This window comes from Bufo gargarizans, chromosome 7 (genome assembly GCF_014858855.1).
Source record: "Bufo gargarizans isolate SCDJY-AF-19 chromosome 7, ASM1485885v1, whole genome shotgun sequence".
NCBI lineage: Eukaryota > Metazoa > Chordata > Amphibia > Anura > Bufonidae > Bufo > Bufo gargarizans.
The window spans coordinates 7,046,266-7,065,086 of NC_058086.1; the positions used below are offsets into that span (position 1 = coordinate 7,046,266).

Sequence of the window (18,821 nt, forward strand, 5' to 3'; positions counted from 1 at the left end):
TTCAAAAGCCGCCATAGCGCTGTTTTGAAATGACCCCCAATGTCTATAAAACAAAATCTGAATACTCTGTCACATACTGTTCAGGAAAGATCCGGCTGCTGCAGTATTTGTGCTTTCATAAAACATAAAATGCGGAATAGGGTATGGCGTCACGGCGACACTGGTAGCGTGACTGACATCACAGTGTAGCGGTGATCCCACAGAAATAAATGGGGTTGCAGCACGAGTCACATGTGCCGTGACTACTACCTCTGAATTACTAAACTTTCAGCAGTTTGATTTTTTTGCGATTCAGGGGTTGCAATCGTGGCACACATGCGACTCTTGTTGCGACTCCATTCATTTCTATGGGATCACCACTACACCGAGATGCCCCTGTGATCCTGACCGTGACCAGTGTCTCCATGTAGCGGTACCCTAAGGGCACAGACACATGTAGTGTAAGGCCTCTTTCACACGGGAGTTGCAGATTGGGGCCGGATTCGTTCAGGGAAAATGGTGCGATTTTTGACACTAAAACAAGTCAGTTTTCACTGCGATTGCGTTCCATGTTTGCGTTTTTTCCACACGGGTGCAAAACATTGTAATGCTTTTTGCACGCACGTGAGAAAAATCGGCATGTTTGGTACCCAGACCCGAACCCGGACTTCTTCACAGAAGTTCAGGTTTGGGTTTGGTGTTGTGTAGATTTTATTATTTTCCCTTATAGCATGGTTATAAGGGGAGATAATAGCATTCTTAATACAGAATGCATAGTACAACAGGGCTGGAGGGGTTAAAAAATAAATAAAAATAATTTAACTCACCTTAATCCACTTGCTCGCGCAGCCCGGCTTCTCTTCTGTCTTCATCTTTGAGGAATAGGACCTTTTGATGACGTCACTGTGCTCATCACATGGTCCATCACATGATCTTTTACCATGTTGCCATGTTATAAGCGCAGTGACGTCATCAAAGGTCCTTTTCCTGTGCACAGCAAAGAAGAAGACAGAAGAGAAGCCGGGCTGCACGAACAAGTGGATTAAGGTGAGTTATTTATTTATATATAAAAAAAATTAACCCCTCCAGCCCTATTGTACTATGCATTCTGTATTAAGAATGCTATTATTTTCCTGCCTCATTCAAATGAATGGAACTGATTTTCAGTCGCAAAAAATTCTGCAACAAAATCAGCAACATGTGAAGGCGCCCTAAGGCCACCTGTACACGTTGCGGAAAAACTGCAGCGTATTACAGTACCAGAAAAGTGTATGAGATTATACAGTTCTCGTGTACACATTATTTTTTTTTTTTTCTGTGTGGAAATTGACTTAAATTGTGGATTTCCTAATCCTTAGCGTGTCCATTATGTTTGTGGTTTTTAACTGTGGATTTCACCCTTTTTAATGGTTAGACATTGTGGATTTTTGTTCGGATATGGTGCATAAATGCACAAAATCCGCATGGAAATTCATGCGTATCTAAGGCTACTTTCACAGTGGCGTTTGTGTGATCCGTTCAAGACTCTCACAAGCGGTCCAAAACGGATCAGTTTTGCCCTAATGCATTCTGAATGGAAAAGGTTCCGCTCATAATGCATCAGTTTGCCAATGGATCCGTCCTGGCGCACAATGTAAGTTAAGGCCTCATGCAGACGACCGTTGTTCCGTTTTCTGTGATTTTCTGCGGACCCATTGACTTTCAATGGGTCCGTTGAAAACTCGGGAAATGCACCGTTGTTCATCCGTGATCCGTGTTTCCTGTCCGTAAAAAATAAATAAAAATGACCTGTCCTATTTTTTTGACGGACAACGGTTCACGGACCCATTTAAGTCAATGGGTCCGTGAAAAAACACGGATGCACACAAGATTGTCATCCGTGTCCGCAGGCTACTTTCATACAGACGGATCCGAAAACTCAGACCCGACAGTATATTCTAATACAGAGGCGTTCCCATACTACGAACTGTGTACATGACTGCCCCCTGCTGCCTGGCAGCATCCAATCTCTTACAGGGGGAAGAGGGGAGGCCGCACTGGCCACCAATGAATTTAAAACTGGGGAGGGAGGGGGTCTGCCCCCTGCTGCCTGGCAGCCCCTGATCTCTTACAGGGGGCTATGATACGCTCAATTAACCCCTCAGGTGCCGCACCTAATTGTGTGGATCACAGCCCCCTGTAAGAGATCGGATGCTGCCAGGCAGCAGGGGGCAGTCATGTACACAGTTCTTAGTGTATTCTAACTTGAAGCGTCCCCATCACCATGGGAACGCCTCTGTGTTAGAATATACTGTCGGATCTGAGTTTTCATGCTGTAACTCAAATCCGATGGTATATTCTAACATAGAGGCGTTCCTATGGTGATGGGGACACTTCAAGTTAACATATACCATCGGATTGGAGAAAACTCCGATAGGGACTCCTGACTTTACATTGAAAGTCAATGGGGGACGGATCCGTTTGCAATTGCACCATATTGTGTCAACGTCAAACGGATCCGTGTCCATTGATTTGCATTGTAAGTCAGGACGGATCTGTTTGGCTCTGCACGGCCAGGCGGACACCCCAATTTATTTTTAACTTTCCTTCATGTCTGGTGACCCTCCAAAAATCACGGAAGGAAAAAACGGACACAGAACTACGGAACCCCATTTTGCGGGCCGTGAAAAAATACTGTCGTGTGCATGAGTCCTGCTGGTGGCATAAATCCACGTGCTTGCTATTACAACCAACCCCATTCACATTAATGAACCGGTTTTCAGCTGCAGAAATTTCTGCAACATAATCTGCCGCGTGTGAAGGCGCCCTAAATGCTGAGGATTTTCTGCAGCGGAATTACAAAGGTAAAGTCCAAGGCGTTGTCAGTAGCAGTGAAGTAGATGAGACTTAGAAGATCTTATGCACATGCTGCGGAGAGTGAAATCCACGTCACTTGACATCTGGTGTGGATTTTAAATTTGCATTCATGTTTGCAGATAACCACTGCAGATTTCATCCTTTGCAGTGCAAAGGGTTTACTCTATGATTTGGTGCACATTGTGCCACTGCAGATGCAGGTGCAGGTTTGTTGCAGAAATCCATGTGCTTGCTGCCGAATCATCCCCATGCAGATGTGTAGAACCGAGTTCTCATCACAAGTTGCTGCAGGAAACGGGCTCGGACTGGCCCACCAGGGAGGCGGGGGATTCCTCAGTGGGCCCCCAGTCTCCTGCGCCCGGAGATAGAATTACTCATCTGTCTTTTCTCTTGTTTCTAAGGAGAGATAGATGCCCCCACTCTAAATGCACCGCTAATATTGCCTCTTCTCCAGTTACCCCTGCTCCAGGATCCACACGATTAGGCCTCATGCACACGATCGTTGTTTTGGTCCACATCTGAACCACCGTTTTGGCGGCTCAGATGTGGACCCATTCACTTCAATGGGGCCGCAAAAGATGTGGACAGCACTCCGTGTGCTGTCAGCATCCGTTGCTCCGTTCCGTGGCCCCGCTAAAAAAATATAACATGTCCTATTCTTTTCCTCACTTTGCGGACAAGAATAGGCATTTATATTAAAGGCTGTCCGTGCCGTTCCGCAAATTGTGTTTTGCGGATGCGTGATTTGCGGACCGCCAAACGCACCATGGTCGTGTGCATGAGGCCTTACCCTGCCTCAGGTGACCCTAATGCCTCTGTTTCAGTTATGACCCTCCATATGTGCCCTTTGCTCACATTGCTCCTCTAGCACCTTTGCTTGGGCTTTGTTAAAGGTTGTGACCTGCAAAGGGGGTTGGACTTATGCCCGAAAAATTCTGCACAGTGCGTCACATTCTCCAGTACTGACACGTATGGTTTACATGGCGGTAGTGATGATAATCCGTATTTATAGGCATCACTGCTGCCATGTAAAGAGATACTGGTGGGTGGTGGAGGATTTAAAGGGGTTGTCCAGGTTTTTCAGTTATCCTCTCCCCACCATAGGGCATAACTATATGATGACTACTGATCCCAGGAACGGGTCCTGTTCCCCTTTTTGATGGTGTGGTAGGCCATACATGCCCTGCTGCTCCATTCATTCTCTTTGGCACCACTGGTACTAGCCAGCGCTGTACTCTGCCATCTCCGGCAACCCCATAAAGAATGGATGGAGAGGCAAGGCATATCCTCGACCTGCCACTCAATCAAGAAGGGGGATCAGTGGGGGCTCCAGTGTTCAGACCCCACGGATCACTTAGTTATCCCCGATCCTGTGGATAGAGAATAACTAGAAAAGTGGACACAGGCCCTTTAACAGGCGAGCATTTCTATTTTAGTTTGACACATATTTTGTGCCAGATTTTTTATTTTCATTTTATTTTTTACACCCAAAGAAAACCTTTTGAAGATAGGGAAAGTGAAAGTGTCTGATTGGTGGGGGTCTGACTGCTGGGACCCCCATGATCGAGGGAATGTGGTCTTAAGACCCTTGTGTACATAGATTGGTGGTAATGTAATTGAATGTCTCAGGACCCCTTTTTCATGATCAGTGGGTGGTCCAGCAGTCTGACCCCAGCAATCTGATATGTATAACCTATCCTGTAGATGGGCAATAGGTCATTATGGTAGGACAAGCCTTTTAAATATACTGTAGATTATGTGCAATCTGAGGAGGTTAAGATTTGGTCAATTTCATGCCAGACATTTATGGTTAAAGGGTTTATCTCACTCCAGTAAATGTCATTTATCATGCAGTTAATACAAGGCACTTACTAATGTATTGTGATTGTCCATATTGCCTGTTTTCCATCATATTATACACAGCACGTATCTGTGCCATATGCATCAGTGGCATGTGAGCCATGTAAAAGTGTCTTGTTTCCAATGAGTGATTGGTGTGCGCTGCATGTGTCTTGTTTCTGACTGACTGACTGACTTAAAGGGGTATTACTATCTTAGACAATGGGGGCATATCGCTAGGATATGCCCCCATTGTCTGATAGGTGCGGGTCCCACCACTGGGACCCGCACCTATATCGAGAACGGACTCGGGAACGCTGTGGCTGTAGGACCCCAGATTTCCCGGGGTCCGTCCACCACCAAGCACTAATCCTTGCCTCTCCCATAGAAGTGAATGGGAGCGTGCCGCCCATGCGCGGCCCATGCTCCCATTCATTTCTATGGGACAGACGGCAATATATGTGTGTGTGTGTGTGTGTGTGTGTATATATGTGTGTGGTGTGTGTGTATGTATATATATATATATATATATATATATATATATATATATATATATATATTTATTACTGTGTACAGTCGTGGCCAAAAGTTTTGAGAATAACACAAATATTAGTTTTCAGAAAGTTTGCTGCTAAACTGCTTTTAGATCTTTGTGTCAGTTGTTTCTGTGATGTAGTGAAATATAATTACACGCACTTCATACGTTTCAAAGGCTTTTATCGACAATTACATGACATTTATGCAAAGAGTCAGTATTTGCTGTGTTGGCCCTTCTTTTTCAGGACCTCTGCAATTCGACTGGGCATGCTCTCAATCAACTTCTGGGCCAATTCCTGACTGATAGCAACCCATTCTTTCATAATCACTTCTTGGAGTTTATCAGAATTAGTGGGTTTTTGTTTGTCCACCCGCCTCTTGAGGATTGACCACAAGTTCTCAATGGGATTAAGATCTGTGGAGTTTCCAGGCCATGGACCCAAAATGTCAACGTTTTGGTCCCCGAGACACTTGGGTATCACTTTTGCCTTATGGCACGGTGCTCCATTGTGCTGGAAAATGCATTGTTCTTCACCAAACTGTTGTTGGATTGTTGGAAGAAGTTGCTGTTGGAGGGTGTTTTGGTACAATTCTTTATTCATGGCTGTGTTTTGAGTGAGCCCACTCCCTTGGATGAGAAGCAACCCCACACATGAATGGTCTCAGGATGCTTTACTGTTGGCATGACACAGGACTGATGGTAGCGCTCACCTTTTCTTCTCCGGACAAGCCTTTTTCCTGATGCCCCAAACAATCGGAAAGAGGCTTCATCGGAGAATATGACTTTGCCCCAGTCCTCAGCAGTTCATTCACCATATTTTCTGCAGAAGATCAATCTGTCCCTGATATTTTTATTTGAGAGAAGTGGCTTCTTTGATGCCCTTCTTGACACCAGGCCATCTTCCAAAAGTCTTTGCCTCACTTTGAGTGCAAATGCGCTCACACCTGCCTGCTGCCATTCCTGAGCAAGCTCTGCACTGGTGGCACTCCGATCCCGCAGCTGAATCCTCTTTAGGAGACTATCCTGGCGCTTGCTGGACTTTCTTGGATGCCCTGAAGCCTTCTTAACAAGAATTGAACCTCTTTCCTTGAAGTTCTTGATGATCCTATAAATTGTTGATTGAGGTGCAATCTTAGTAGCCACAATATCCTTGCCTGTGAAGCCATTTTTATGCAACGTAATGATGGCTGCATGCGTTTCTTTGCAGGTCACCATGGTTAACAATGGAAGAACAATGATTTCAAGCATCACCCTCCTTTTAACAGGTCAAGTCTGCCATTTTAACCCAATCAGCCTGACATAATGATCTCCAGCCTTGTGCTCGTCAACATTCTCACCTGAGTTAACAAGACGATTACTGAAATGATCTCAGCAGGTCCTTTAATGACAGCAATGAAATGCAGTGGAAAGTTTTTTTTAGGATTTGAGTTAATTTTCATGGCAAAGAAGGACTATGCAATTCATCTGATCACTTTTCATAACATTCTGAAGTATATGCAAATTGCTATTATAAAAACTTAAGCAGCAACTTTTCCAATATTTATGTAATTCTCAAAACTTTTGGCCACGACTGTATATGTGTGTGTGTGTGTGTATGTGTATATATATATAATATTAGTGTGTAAATTCTGCCACATGTATGTTTGTGCAACATCTTTAACCGCCTAACGCAGATCTGCGGTCCGGAGGCGGCAGCTGGGCGCTCAACGGCGCGTCATCTCGCGCGCGCGTTCACAGGAACTGAAGGTAAGCGAGTGGATCTCCAGCCTGCCAGCGGCGATCGTTTGCTGGCAGGCTGGAGATGTGATTTTTTTTTAACCCCTAACAGGTATATTAGATGCTGTTTTGATAACAGCGTCTAATATACCTGCTACCTGGTCCTCTGGTGGTCCCTTTTGTTTGGATCGACCACCAGAGGACACAGGTAGCTGTGTAAAGTAGCACCAAACACCACTACACTACACTACACCCCCCCCTGTCACTTATTAACCCCTTATGAACCCCTGATCACTTCATATAGACTCCCTGATCACCCCCCTGTCATTGATCACCCCCCTGTAAGGCTCCATTCAGACGTCCGTATGATTTTTACGGATCCACAGATACATGGATCGGATCCGCAAAACACATACGGATGTCTGAATGGAGCCTTACAGGGGGGTGATCATCCATATAGACTCCCTGATCACCCCCCTGTCATTGATCACCCCCCTGTAACGCTCCATTCAGACGTCCGTATGCGTTTTGCGGATCCGATCCAAGTATCCGTGGATCCGTAAAAATCATACAGACGTCTGAATGGAGCCTTACAGGGGGGTGATCGATGACAGGGGGGTGATCACCCCATATAGACTCCCTGATCACCCCCCTGTCATTGATCACCCCCCTGTAAGGCTCCATTCAGACATTTTTTTTGGCCCAAGTTAGCGGAAAGGGAGACTTTGTGAGAAAAAAAAAAAAAAAAAAAAAACAATTTCCGCTAACTTGTGCCCAAAAAAATTTTTTCTATGAACTCGCCATGCCCCTAATTGAATACCTTGGGGTGTCTTCTTTCCAAAATGGGGTCACATGTGGGGTATTTATACTGCCCTGGATTTTTAGGGGCCCGAAAGCGTGAGAAGAAGTCTGGGATCCAAATGTCTAAAAATGCCCTCCTAAAAGGAATTTGGGCCGCTTTGCGCATCTAGGCTGCAAAAAATTGTCACACATGTGGTATCGCCGTACTTGGGGAATGTGTTTTGGGGTGTCATTTTACATACACCCATGCTGGGTGAGATAAATATCTTGGTCAAATGCCAACTTTGTATAAAAAAATGGGAAAAGTTGTGTTTTGCCAAGATATTTCTCTCACCCAGCATGGGTATATGTAAAATGACACCCCAAAACACATTCCCCAACTTCTCCTGAGTACGTCGATACCAAATGTGTGACACTTTTTTTGCCGCCTAGGTGGGCAAAGGGGCACACATTCCAAAGAGCACCTTTCGGATTTCACCGGTCATTTTTTACACATTTTGATTTCAAACTACTTACCACATATTAGGGCCCCTAGAATTCCAGGGCAGTAAAACTACCCCACAAGTGACCCCATTTTGGAAAGAAGACACCTCAGGGTATTCCGTGAGGGGCATGGCGAGTTCCTAGAATTTTTTTATTTTTTGTCACAAGTTAGTGGAATATGAGACTTTGTAAGAAAAAAATAAAATAAAAAATAAATCATCATTTTCCGCTAACTTGTGACAGAAAATAAAAAGTTCTATGAACTCACTATGCCCATCAGTGAATACCTTAGGGTGTCTACTTTCCGAAATTGGGTCATTTGTGGGGGTTTTCTACTGTCTGGGCATTGTAGAACCTCAGGAAACATGACAGGTGCTCAGAATATCAGAGCTGCTTCAAAAAGCGGAAATTCACATTTTTGTACCATAGTTTGTAAACGCTATAACTTTTACCCAAACCATTTTTTTTTTACCCAAACATTTTTTTTATCAAAGACATGTAGAACAATAAATTTAGCTAAAAATGTATATGTGGATGTAGTTTTTTTGCAAAATTTTACAACTTAAAGTACAAAATTTCATTTTCTTGCAAAAAAAATCGTAAAATTTAGATTAATAACAAATAAAGTAAAAATGCCAGCAGCAATGAAATACCACCAAATGAAAGCTCTATTAGTGAGAAGAAAAGGAGGTAAAATTCATTTGGGTGGTAAGTTGCATGAACACGACCGTTAGATGTTTTGCGGATCTGTAAAACATGGATACTGGGTGTGTGCATTCCACATTATGCGGAACAGAACAGCTGGCCTCTAATAGAACAGTCCTATCCTTGTCTGTAATGTGGACAATAATACGATGTGCTATCATTTTGCAGAATGACCATGCGGACATACAGACACAGAATGCACACGCAGTAATTATTATTTTTTTGCGGCCCCATTGAAGTAAAGGGAACCGTACGGACATGGTGGAAAAAAGAATCGGTTAAACTGGTGGGCACTAAGTACCCCAGTCCGACACTGGCAGCAAACCTACTACATGTGAATTCATCCTTAGGGCTCATGCACACAAACACATTTTTTTTTTATCTACCTCCGATCCGCATTTGTTGCAGGTCGAATGTGGATCCATTCACTTCAGTAGGGCCACAAAAGATGCGGACAGCAGTTTGTCCGTTCTGTGGCGCCTGCAAAAAATATAGAACATCTCCCATTCTTCTCCGCATTACAGACAAGGATTGGACTGTTCTATTATGGGCCGGACCGCATAATGCAGAACGTATAAGGCCGGTATCCGCGTTTTGCAAATCTGCAATTTGCGGACAGCAAAAAACTGCTATGGCTGTGTGTATGAGCCCTTAGGCTACGTTCACAAGTGGCATAAATGCTTTAGATTTACATCCACAGCATGCATTTCTGCTTCAAAATGCAGCGACCTCTGGGTGCTGCCAGCATAGGCTCTATTCACACGCAGATTTCACGCAGTTCCATACAACGAGTAGACATTTCCATGGCCATGAATAAGCTGCATGTGAATAGACCCTGAGCACAGCTGGTCGTGTTCTGCAATACAAACTTGGTGGCATCCACTGCTGCTTATTCTCACCTGTTCCTCGCTGTCATCTGGAGAGTTTCACAGCACAATGGCTGTACAGGCACAGCCTGCATTTTTTTTCATGCATTGTTGTGAGGGGATGTTCACATATGTCGGTTTTGCTGCAGAAATGTCTGCAACTGTCTGAAAGGGGTTTTGCAGAAATCGATGCACACGCTGCAGGCTCCATTTAGATATATGGAGCAAATGTGCCGCCAAAGCAAGACCTTCTCCTGAAAATGCAGATGCATCAGTCTCCTGCTGACCCCGTGCTAGGGTTATTCCTATACTGAAGCAGTAGGAGTACAGGCCATGTCCTCACTTACGCTGGGTTCAGACCTGAGCGTTCTGAAACGAGCGCTCTGTATGCGCGATTGTACGGGCGTTTACAATCGCGCATACAGAGACTGGCGTTCACACATTGTCGCGCGTTCCCGAATTTCTATGTACGGGAACGCGCGACAAACGCCCAAAAAAAAGCTCAAGCACTTGTTTGAGCGTCGGGCGTTTTACAGCGCGATCGTACGTGCTGTAAAACGCCCAGGTGAGAACCATTCCCATAGGGAATCATTGGTTCTTGCCTGTTGTGCGTTTTACAGCGCGTAGGAACGCGCTGTAAAACGCTCAGGTGTGAACCCAGCCTTAAGGCTCATGGGCACAAACGTAGTTTCTTTCTGCTTCCATTCTGTTTTTTTGTTTGTTTTTTTGCGAACCGTATACGGAACCATTCACTTCAATGGGTCCGCAAAAACAACAAAAGGTACTCTGTGTGCATTCCATCTTTGTATTTCCGTTCCGCTAAAAAGTTCTGAATGTCCTATTGTCCGCAAATCACAGTCAATGAGTCCTCAAAAAATACAGAACACACACGGAACACATCCGTATTTTGCGGGTCTATACTGTAGAAATGCTATGCCCAGCCCAAATTGCTCATGTGTTTGGTGATTAATAAGTTACTGTTTCAGTTTCCATTCCACAAAAAACGGATCACATATGGAAACCATACGGATATGTTTTGTGGAATAACGGAACAGAAGAGGACTTAAATCGTAGAAAAAAACACCTCAGATACGGAACAACGAATCGGTGAAAAACGGACCGCAAAACAGCGGTCGTGTGCATGAGCCCTTCCTTGCTATGAATCCTACCCCAGCCCTGCATTACACAATAACCCATGATTCTGCAGAACACTTCTCTTGACTAGACTGGCACATGCCGCCTCCGCCCCAGCTTTGCACACAGTTGTCGGGCACATATTGCCTCTCTGCCTCCCCTGTATTTGAGGTCCTGTGCCGTTCTATTAAATGCATGTGACGACCTGCTCTTATTTCTACTAATGACTAGTTTAAAAACTGACAAAATTTAGTTTGCATTGTGCAGTTTTAGGAGACTTATTTATTTTGTATACAATGGGGGTCATTTACTAAGACTTGCTTTTTGCGCCAGTCTTATATCTCCCCCTTCTCGCGGTGCCGTAGTAATTTATGATCATCTATCTGTGCGCCTCGTCATAACTTAGGTGACAGTCCATGTATGTACCTGGAGAGTCTTCTGCCAACATTTTCACGTAACTGTTAGTAAATTTGCTGGGACTGAAGGCTGCAGAACGGACATATTGATGCTGACATCACGCGGAGTGCTGTCCACATCTTTTGTGGCTCGTGGAAGGGAATGGATCTGCATACGATCCGCAGAAAATGCAGCTCAGATGAGGACCTAAACCACATGAGGCCTAAGAGAGCACTCTATTCCATGCTTTTCTACATGGCTAGTTGGGCTCCTCCTCAATACATCACTGTTGCTAGGCAGAAAAAGCAAAGAAAACCTACAGAACAGTTATAGCTCCATCACACTTTTTTTTTTTTTTTTTTTTTTTTTTTTTTTGGGGGGGGGGGGGGGGGGGGAGTTGTGCAGCCAGTACATATTGATGACCTATCCTCCAGATGGGTCATCGGTATCAGATTGGTGGGGTCCATCTCCCAGCAACCCCAGGATCAGCTGTTTGAAGAGGAGGTGGCTCTCTTATGAGGAGTGCTTTCTCTTCAAGATTACACTTCTCGCCATCGCGCTTGCAGCGGCTGTGCAGTGTAATTAATGCTCGTCCCATTCAAGTAAATGACATTTTGCTTTCCCACTCCAGCTATTTGCATTGGGTAGACCTGCAGAAATTCCGCACAGATTTCTGTGTGGATTTCAGTTTGTTTCCGCACCAAGTCAGCATCAAATTTCATGTGTGTTACTTGTGGTTTTTAGTGCGGATTTGATGCGGTTTTGCCGCAGATCTCACCCTTCCATTGAAAAGGGTGAAATCCGCACCAAAGAACTGCACAAAGAAATGACACACTGTGGATTTTTGAAATCTACAGCATGTCAATTGTTTGTGCGTTTTTTTTTTTTCTGCAGATTTCACCCTCTTCAATGGAAGGGTGAGATCTGCTGCAAAACCGCATCAAATCCGCAGCATTTATTATTATTATTATTATTATTATTATAATATTTGTATTTTTTTTTTTTTTTTTTTCAGGCATCTTAAATTTCTGTGCCAACAACTATCTTGGTCTATCCAGCCATCCAGGGGTCATCCGTTCTGCGCGGGAGGCGCTGGAAGAATATGGGGCTGGGTTGAGCTCAGTACGGTTTATCTGTGGTACTCAGGTGAGAGTATAGAACAAACCAGTTCATTGGTCTGTCTGGTTGCTAGAGATGGATGGGCTTCATCAAAACTTTTAAGCTGCATTCACACGAGCCAATAATCGTCCAGTGCCCGTGTAAGTGTGCCACCGATGAATGAGCGAAGCGCTCGTTCATCATGTGGTCCTGTCGTTCATGCAGGCACCACTGATCATAGTTTCTGGGCAGCAGATCGTGGTGTCTGAACAGCGATCTCCTGCTCAGAAACAATGATTCTGCATGGGGACAAGGGTTCGCAATAGAGATTCCTCATACAGTGAAGGAGGTCGCTTCATGTAAATGCAGAGGTGTCTTTCACTGAACGAGCAGCTGCCTGCTGGAAAGGAACGCTCTTTTTCCCGACAATCGGCTGCAGAATCGTCCCGTGTAAATCCACCTTCACAGTGCATTATTATCACAAAGGTCGAATGACTAATGGTCTTTAGATGGACTGATGTTACAGGTAATTATCGGGAATATCAGAGAAGGTGAGAGCTGAATTTACATGCAGCAATCATCGCCTTTATTTGGAGATGAGCGGTCACTACAGTGATCACTGGCCCCCATAAAGATTCTTTTGTTTTTAAGTGGCAGATCTGAAGGACAGAAACAATGATTCTTGATGCCGACCAAAAGACGAGATCACTTGGTGAATGATCATTTGCTCATTCATCGGGTTATCGCTACAACCTTAAGGCCTCATGCACACAACCGTTTTTTTTTACGGTCCGCAAAAACGGGGTCCATAGGTCCGTGATCCGTGACCGTTTTTTCGTCCGTGGGTCTTCCTTGATTTTTGGAGGATCCACGGACATGAAAAAAAAAGTCGTTTTGGTATCCGCCAGGCCGTGCGGAGCCAAATGGATCCGTCCTGAATTACAATGCAAGTCAATGGGGACGGATCCGTTTGACGTTGACACAATATGGTGCAATTGCGAACGGATCCGTCCCCATTGACTTTCAATGTAAAGTCAGGAGTCCCTTTTATACCATCGGATCTGAGTTTTCTCCAATCCGATGGTATATTTTAACTTGAAGCGTCCCCATCACCATGGGAACGCCTCTATGTTAGAATATACTGTCGGATATGAGTTAGATCGTGAAACTCAAATCCGACAGTATATTCTAACACAGAGGCGTTCCCATGGTGATGGGGACGCTTCAGGTTAGAATATACTAAAAGAACTGTGTACATGACTGCCCCCTGCATCAGCCCCCCTTATGGATCTGTTGTGAGCTTTGCAATAGTTTGGATCTATTTTAGTCTATAGGTAACTGTGGCCACTTTTGGGTGTCCGTTTAATGCATCTGTTTGCCATAGACTATGGGTTATGGGATATATTTAACAGATACAAGGCTTTCATGATGTATTATGTTGAAATGGTATTCTGTATTCACATAATAAATTTTTGCAAGTTCCGTCCGGTCTGATGACCTGAACGAATGGCATATTATATCCTGTGCATCTGCATTACACTTGCCTAAAAGGTTCTCAAAAGTGAAGCTCTGACTGAATATATTTTACTGTTTCACATAAAGAATTGGATTTAATGAGAGAGATCTCAGGAAAACTTCTGCTGGGAGGCTTTCCTGCTTAAGACCCTCCGGCATAGAGCGAATAATATCCCATTCTTGCTTGTGTTCAATGTGTTGGCCAAGTTCTCAGTAGAATTCATGGAGTAAGGACTGGTGGTGGAATCGATAAGCAGTTCCAGCATTTCTGCCTCTGGCCTGGTGACATTTCATACAAAAAATTAAGGGGGTCATTTATCAAACAAAAATATGCCTAAATTAAAATGTATTTCTGGTGCAGATTGCCGTCTTATTTACCATTTTCTTGGAAGCTGTTTTGCAGTTAGAAGTGGCAAGGGATCTGCTGAAGTTATGTAGAGGCTGGTGCTTCTTCATAACTCTGGCGGATTCACCGCAATGTATAGGGGCTATTAAGACCGGCGTCTATAATGCTGGTCTTAATAAATGTGCTCCTAAGGATTTACCTTTAATTATTATTTTATTTTTTCTTGGAATTTTATTAAGAAATAAAGTGATGAATATTTTTGCCTTCGGGTGGTCATAGCAGTAGATGCCACCATTCTCCTCCCCATTACAATATTCATCAATTTTTAAATATTATGCCATTGATGGATCTACTGTACATTCAGTTAATTCAACCCTGGGAAAGAAGCACCGCCAGAAGAGGGAGCTTACATACAGCCCAGTACAGAAAATGTAATTGTATGTGCCATGTTCATTCCCCAGAACATACACAAGAATCTGGAGGAGAAGATTGCACGGTTCCACCAAAGAGAAGATGCCATCTTGTATATAAGTTGTTTTGATGCCAATGCTGGCCTTTTTGAGGTAGGTTATATATTTAATTATTTTTTTCATTTCAGAGAGTTCAGAAATTTTCAGAACTCCCATAGAGGTGAATGTAAAGGTGGCAGCACATGTACAGTGCACACCTATCTGACATTGGTGGCACATCCTAGAAATATGCCACCAATATGTGTGGTGAGACAACCCCTATAAAGGAGATTTCCAGGATTATTATGGGTTTTAGTTGCTTACCATACTTCATGTAAGTCTCCCACCCCAACCTTTTTATTTAATTTTTACAATTTGGACACTCCTGACCCATTTTCACCATGTAAACAAATCACTCTGGTTCCATCCTGTATGTAGGACTTACTGTTGCTGTATCCAACCAAAACCATGATGCTCTTCTACTTTCTCGGCCAAATCTCCAGCACAGCACCTATAACAAGGCCCAGCTAGTTCATAGCTCCTCCCACCCGACTAGTTACATAGACACTCCCCTATCACTGCCCCTGTTGCTGCTTTGACACGCCCATGGACATAACCTCATAGGAAATAAGAAGGAGCTACATGGACATGGTCGTGTGACCACAGCCCAGAACAGAATATAGGAGCAATAAAGGTTAAAGAGATATATTACAAAATGACAGCGCCCTTCATAAATGATTATTTTTAAACACATTCATGAAAACTGGAAAATCCTTTTAAGATTTTTCTCCCTCCTGGTCATGATATTAGGAGCAGTTTCAGGCTTTGCTGTTTTTTCCAGATTGATGCCTTTCTCTCATGACATTTTAGGCCATGCTGACCCCTGAAGATGCAGTGCTGTCGGATGAGCTGAACCATGCCTCCATCATCGATGGCATCCGCCTTTGCAAGGCCAACAAGTATCGTTACAAACACATGGACTTGGAGGACTTGGAAACCAAACTGAAAGAAGCGCAGGTAGAGTAGGACGAGCCTAGTGTGATTCCTGGTCCTTTTCTTCTCTAGCAGTATGGTACCAGTCAGGGGTGTTGCTAGGGTCTGAAAACATCTGGGGCACAAGCCCACTGTGTTGAAATTGCACATTAAAAGCATGCTTAAAGGGGTGTTCTGGTTTACGTAAATGAAGTGCAGTACTGCAGACTGCAGTAATTTATATAATGCAACATTTGGTAACATCCGCTACTTGCGGGCTGCGCGGGCATGAGTTCAGTCACTTCGGTGCGCAATCCCGACCTGCGGTGGGTGATCCTGTGAACTCCCGCGGTGGGTCTCGTGGGATCATGCGCTGCAGGACAGGATTGCGCACCAGAGTGACTGAACTCATGCCCACGCAGCCTGCAAGTAGCGGATCAGCGGAACAAGTGGGGGGGGGATGATCTGTGGTGGGTTGCCCAGGTCCAATCAATATTAAAGGGCTCTGGAATAGCCAAATAAAAAAATGCTACCAGGCCAGCATAACACTCGGGGCACTGGACAAAACATTCGGGGCTCAAGCCCGACCTAACGACACCCCTGGTACCAGTACTGAGCTTTGGGAGAGCACTGCTATATGGGCAGCACATGTGCTTATGATTTAGAAGCAGATTGTTGCTGAGGGACCCCACAGCGGGACACCTGACATTTGCAGGATCTACTGTGAAGTCTTCCACACAATACACATGCAACTATTTATTCATTATTTTTCTCTTTGCCCCAAAGCTAATTATTAGTGGATGTTCACAAGACAGATTTTGGAGCAGAATTTTGGCGCGGACAGCCATGCTGAAATTTCACTTAAAACCTATCATTGGCGACATCCCATTCATTCCACTAGGCAGTGCTGAGGATTGTGGAATGGTTGCTTAAAATCGTGGTGGGCAGGGACATGTCTCTTTGTGGTACAGCCGCAGCTTTAAGCTGCCACTCCGTGCTCCTCAATGCTGCCTTCCATTAGATGTATGGGATGCAGAAAGGACACGGCCACCGATGGGTTTAACGGCGGAATTTTGGTGTGCCTGTCTGTGCTAAAATTCCACTGTAAAACTTATTGTGTGAACGTCCCATTCATTTTCCCTTGACTTCAGTGTATTGCCAGGAATCTGCCTCTGCCTGTCTTCGGCGTTCTGTGGTGAGCTACGTTCAGTAGCTTTACAACCTAAAATGATGTAATAAAACGGGACACAAATGGTTGACCGTCACAGAGCGAGGTGCGACATCAGACAGGCGTGTTCTGAATAACTACTACATGTATAGGTTAGAAAAGAACGCGCTGCCTTTCTGTGTTTCTCAAACCAGAACTGGATAATGCATCTTGAGCAGTTTATTAATTTGCAGACATATAATCAATAAAGAGTTATGGAGTCACTCTTCTGCACTGAAGCACTTATTTACTGCAGCAGAAGACAGCTATTCAAGGTCAATAGGATCACCTTGCTGACCATGTTGCATCCCTTTCTTATGTACTGGGCATGCTGTGTACTACAGCTACGTTGCTTATTAGCCTCACCATACTTCATTTATATATTGAATTTAAAGGGGTTCTCTGAGAATTATATCTTGTCCTAGAACGCAAGCAGGGCTGGTTTTCTCCACTTGCAGAGCTGCCTAGGGTGGTGAGGTGGCAGGGCTTCACTGCACATTACTGTTGCACATACTACATATCGGTTAGCGCTCCTGTCAGGCTGCTCAGCCATAATGGTATATTATAGTAAGGATCACATCATTAACATCTATTGTAGAGCACTGTAGTGAGGCCCTGTGCCCTCACCCTCCTAGGCAGCTCTGCAAGTGGTGACAACCAGTCCTTCTTACCTTCTAGGATAGGTTGCCGGCGGCCATTTTAAATAATTCCCCGAGAACCCCTTTAAGTAGAATTCTATAAAATCTATGCAGAGATTAAAATGTAAAGAGGCCATACATGATTCAGTCCGTACTATTGTCAGTTATAATATGTGTATTATAGATTTTTTTTTCATTTTGTTTTTTTTACAGAAACACCGTCTGCGTCTCATAGTTACAGATGGAGTGTTCTCTATGGATGGGGATATTGCCCCACTTCGTGAGATTTGTGACCTTGCAAAGCGATACAATTCCTTGGTGTTCATAGATGAATGTCATGCCACTGGTTTTATGGGACCAAATGGACGGTAAGGCACTGATAATGAGTAGCAAACTGCATTTTCTAGGGTCTGTTAGACGTACCGATGGGGCTAATTAAAAATCATCTGAGCAACGACTCATGTACACAAGTATAATTAATGTTCAGATTTCTTATTATTATATTGTTTTATATATAAAAAAAATATTTGACTATAGATATAGACAAGAATTATGATTGTAAATGAGCAGATGGACTGATTTGAACTTGGTTTGAATGCTAAAATATGGCTGTCATTACAACTTAATTAATCAAGAAATGTGCAACTTTTCTATTCTTCAGAGCATAAAATTACTTAAAACACCAGGAGAATGTATCAGTTATGGGCAGACAACTGGTGCAAGCCTCATTTGTGCAAACAATTGCGACTTTTGACCATTTTGTGCCTCTCTTCCGAAAAAAAGGGTGGCGCTTCATGAGAGAGGCATGGCCTGTCCAACAGATTTACTATAATTTACACCTGGCATAGATATTGGTGGTCTGTGGCAATCTCCTCCCTTACTGCTTTGCCACAGCCTGGCCCGTCAATCAAAGCAGAGAGGGAGGAGCTTGTCACAGAAATGAGTGGAGCTTGACTGCACCAAGAGCAGTGGTGACACCCTCTTTGCACCAAAGACCTAATTTGCATATTAAGGAAAAGCATCCTAATTTGGTAACGGAACCACGGATCAACAATAGGATTTTTTGTGCTTGCCTGTAAAATACTTTTCTCGCTGAGTTCATTGGGGGACACAGAAGACCAAGGGTATAGCTGCTGCCACTAGGAGGCGACACTAAGCAAAAAAAAGTGTTAGCTCCTCCTCTCAGCTATACCCCTCCTGGAAACACTGAGCTAATCAGTTTGTACAAAAGGGGTAGGAGCAGTAGGAGAAGCCAACAGAAAACAATAAAAAGGAATAAAACC

General features: G+C 44.1%; 1 protein-coding gene across 1 annotated transcript in view; it reads left to right on the top strand.

Annotated features, from left to right (window-relative positions):
- GCAT (glycine C-acetyltransferase) overlaps positions 1–18,821 on the top strand; it is a 49,548-nt gene that overhangs the window by 1,948 nt on the left and 28,779 nt on the right. Inside the window, exons 2-5 of the mRNA XM_044301142.1 lie at positions 12,329–12,459; positions 14,734–14,835; positions 15,592–15,738; positions 17,752–17,906. Coding sequence (XP_044157077.1) covers positions 12,329–12,459; positions 14,734–14,835; positions 15,592–15,738; positions 17,752–17,906 — 535 coding nt within the window. The remainder of the gene's footprint in view (positions 1–12,328; positions 12,460–14,733; positions 14,836–15,591; positions 15,739–17,751; positions 17,907–18,821) is intronic.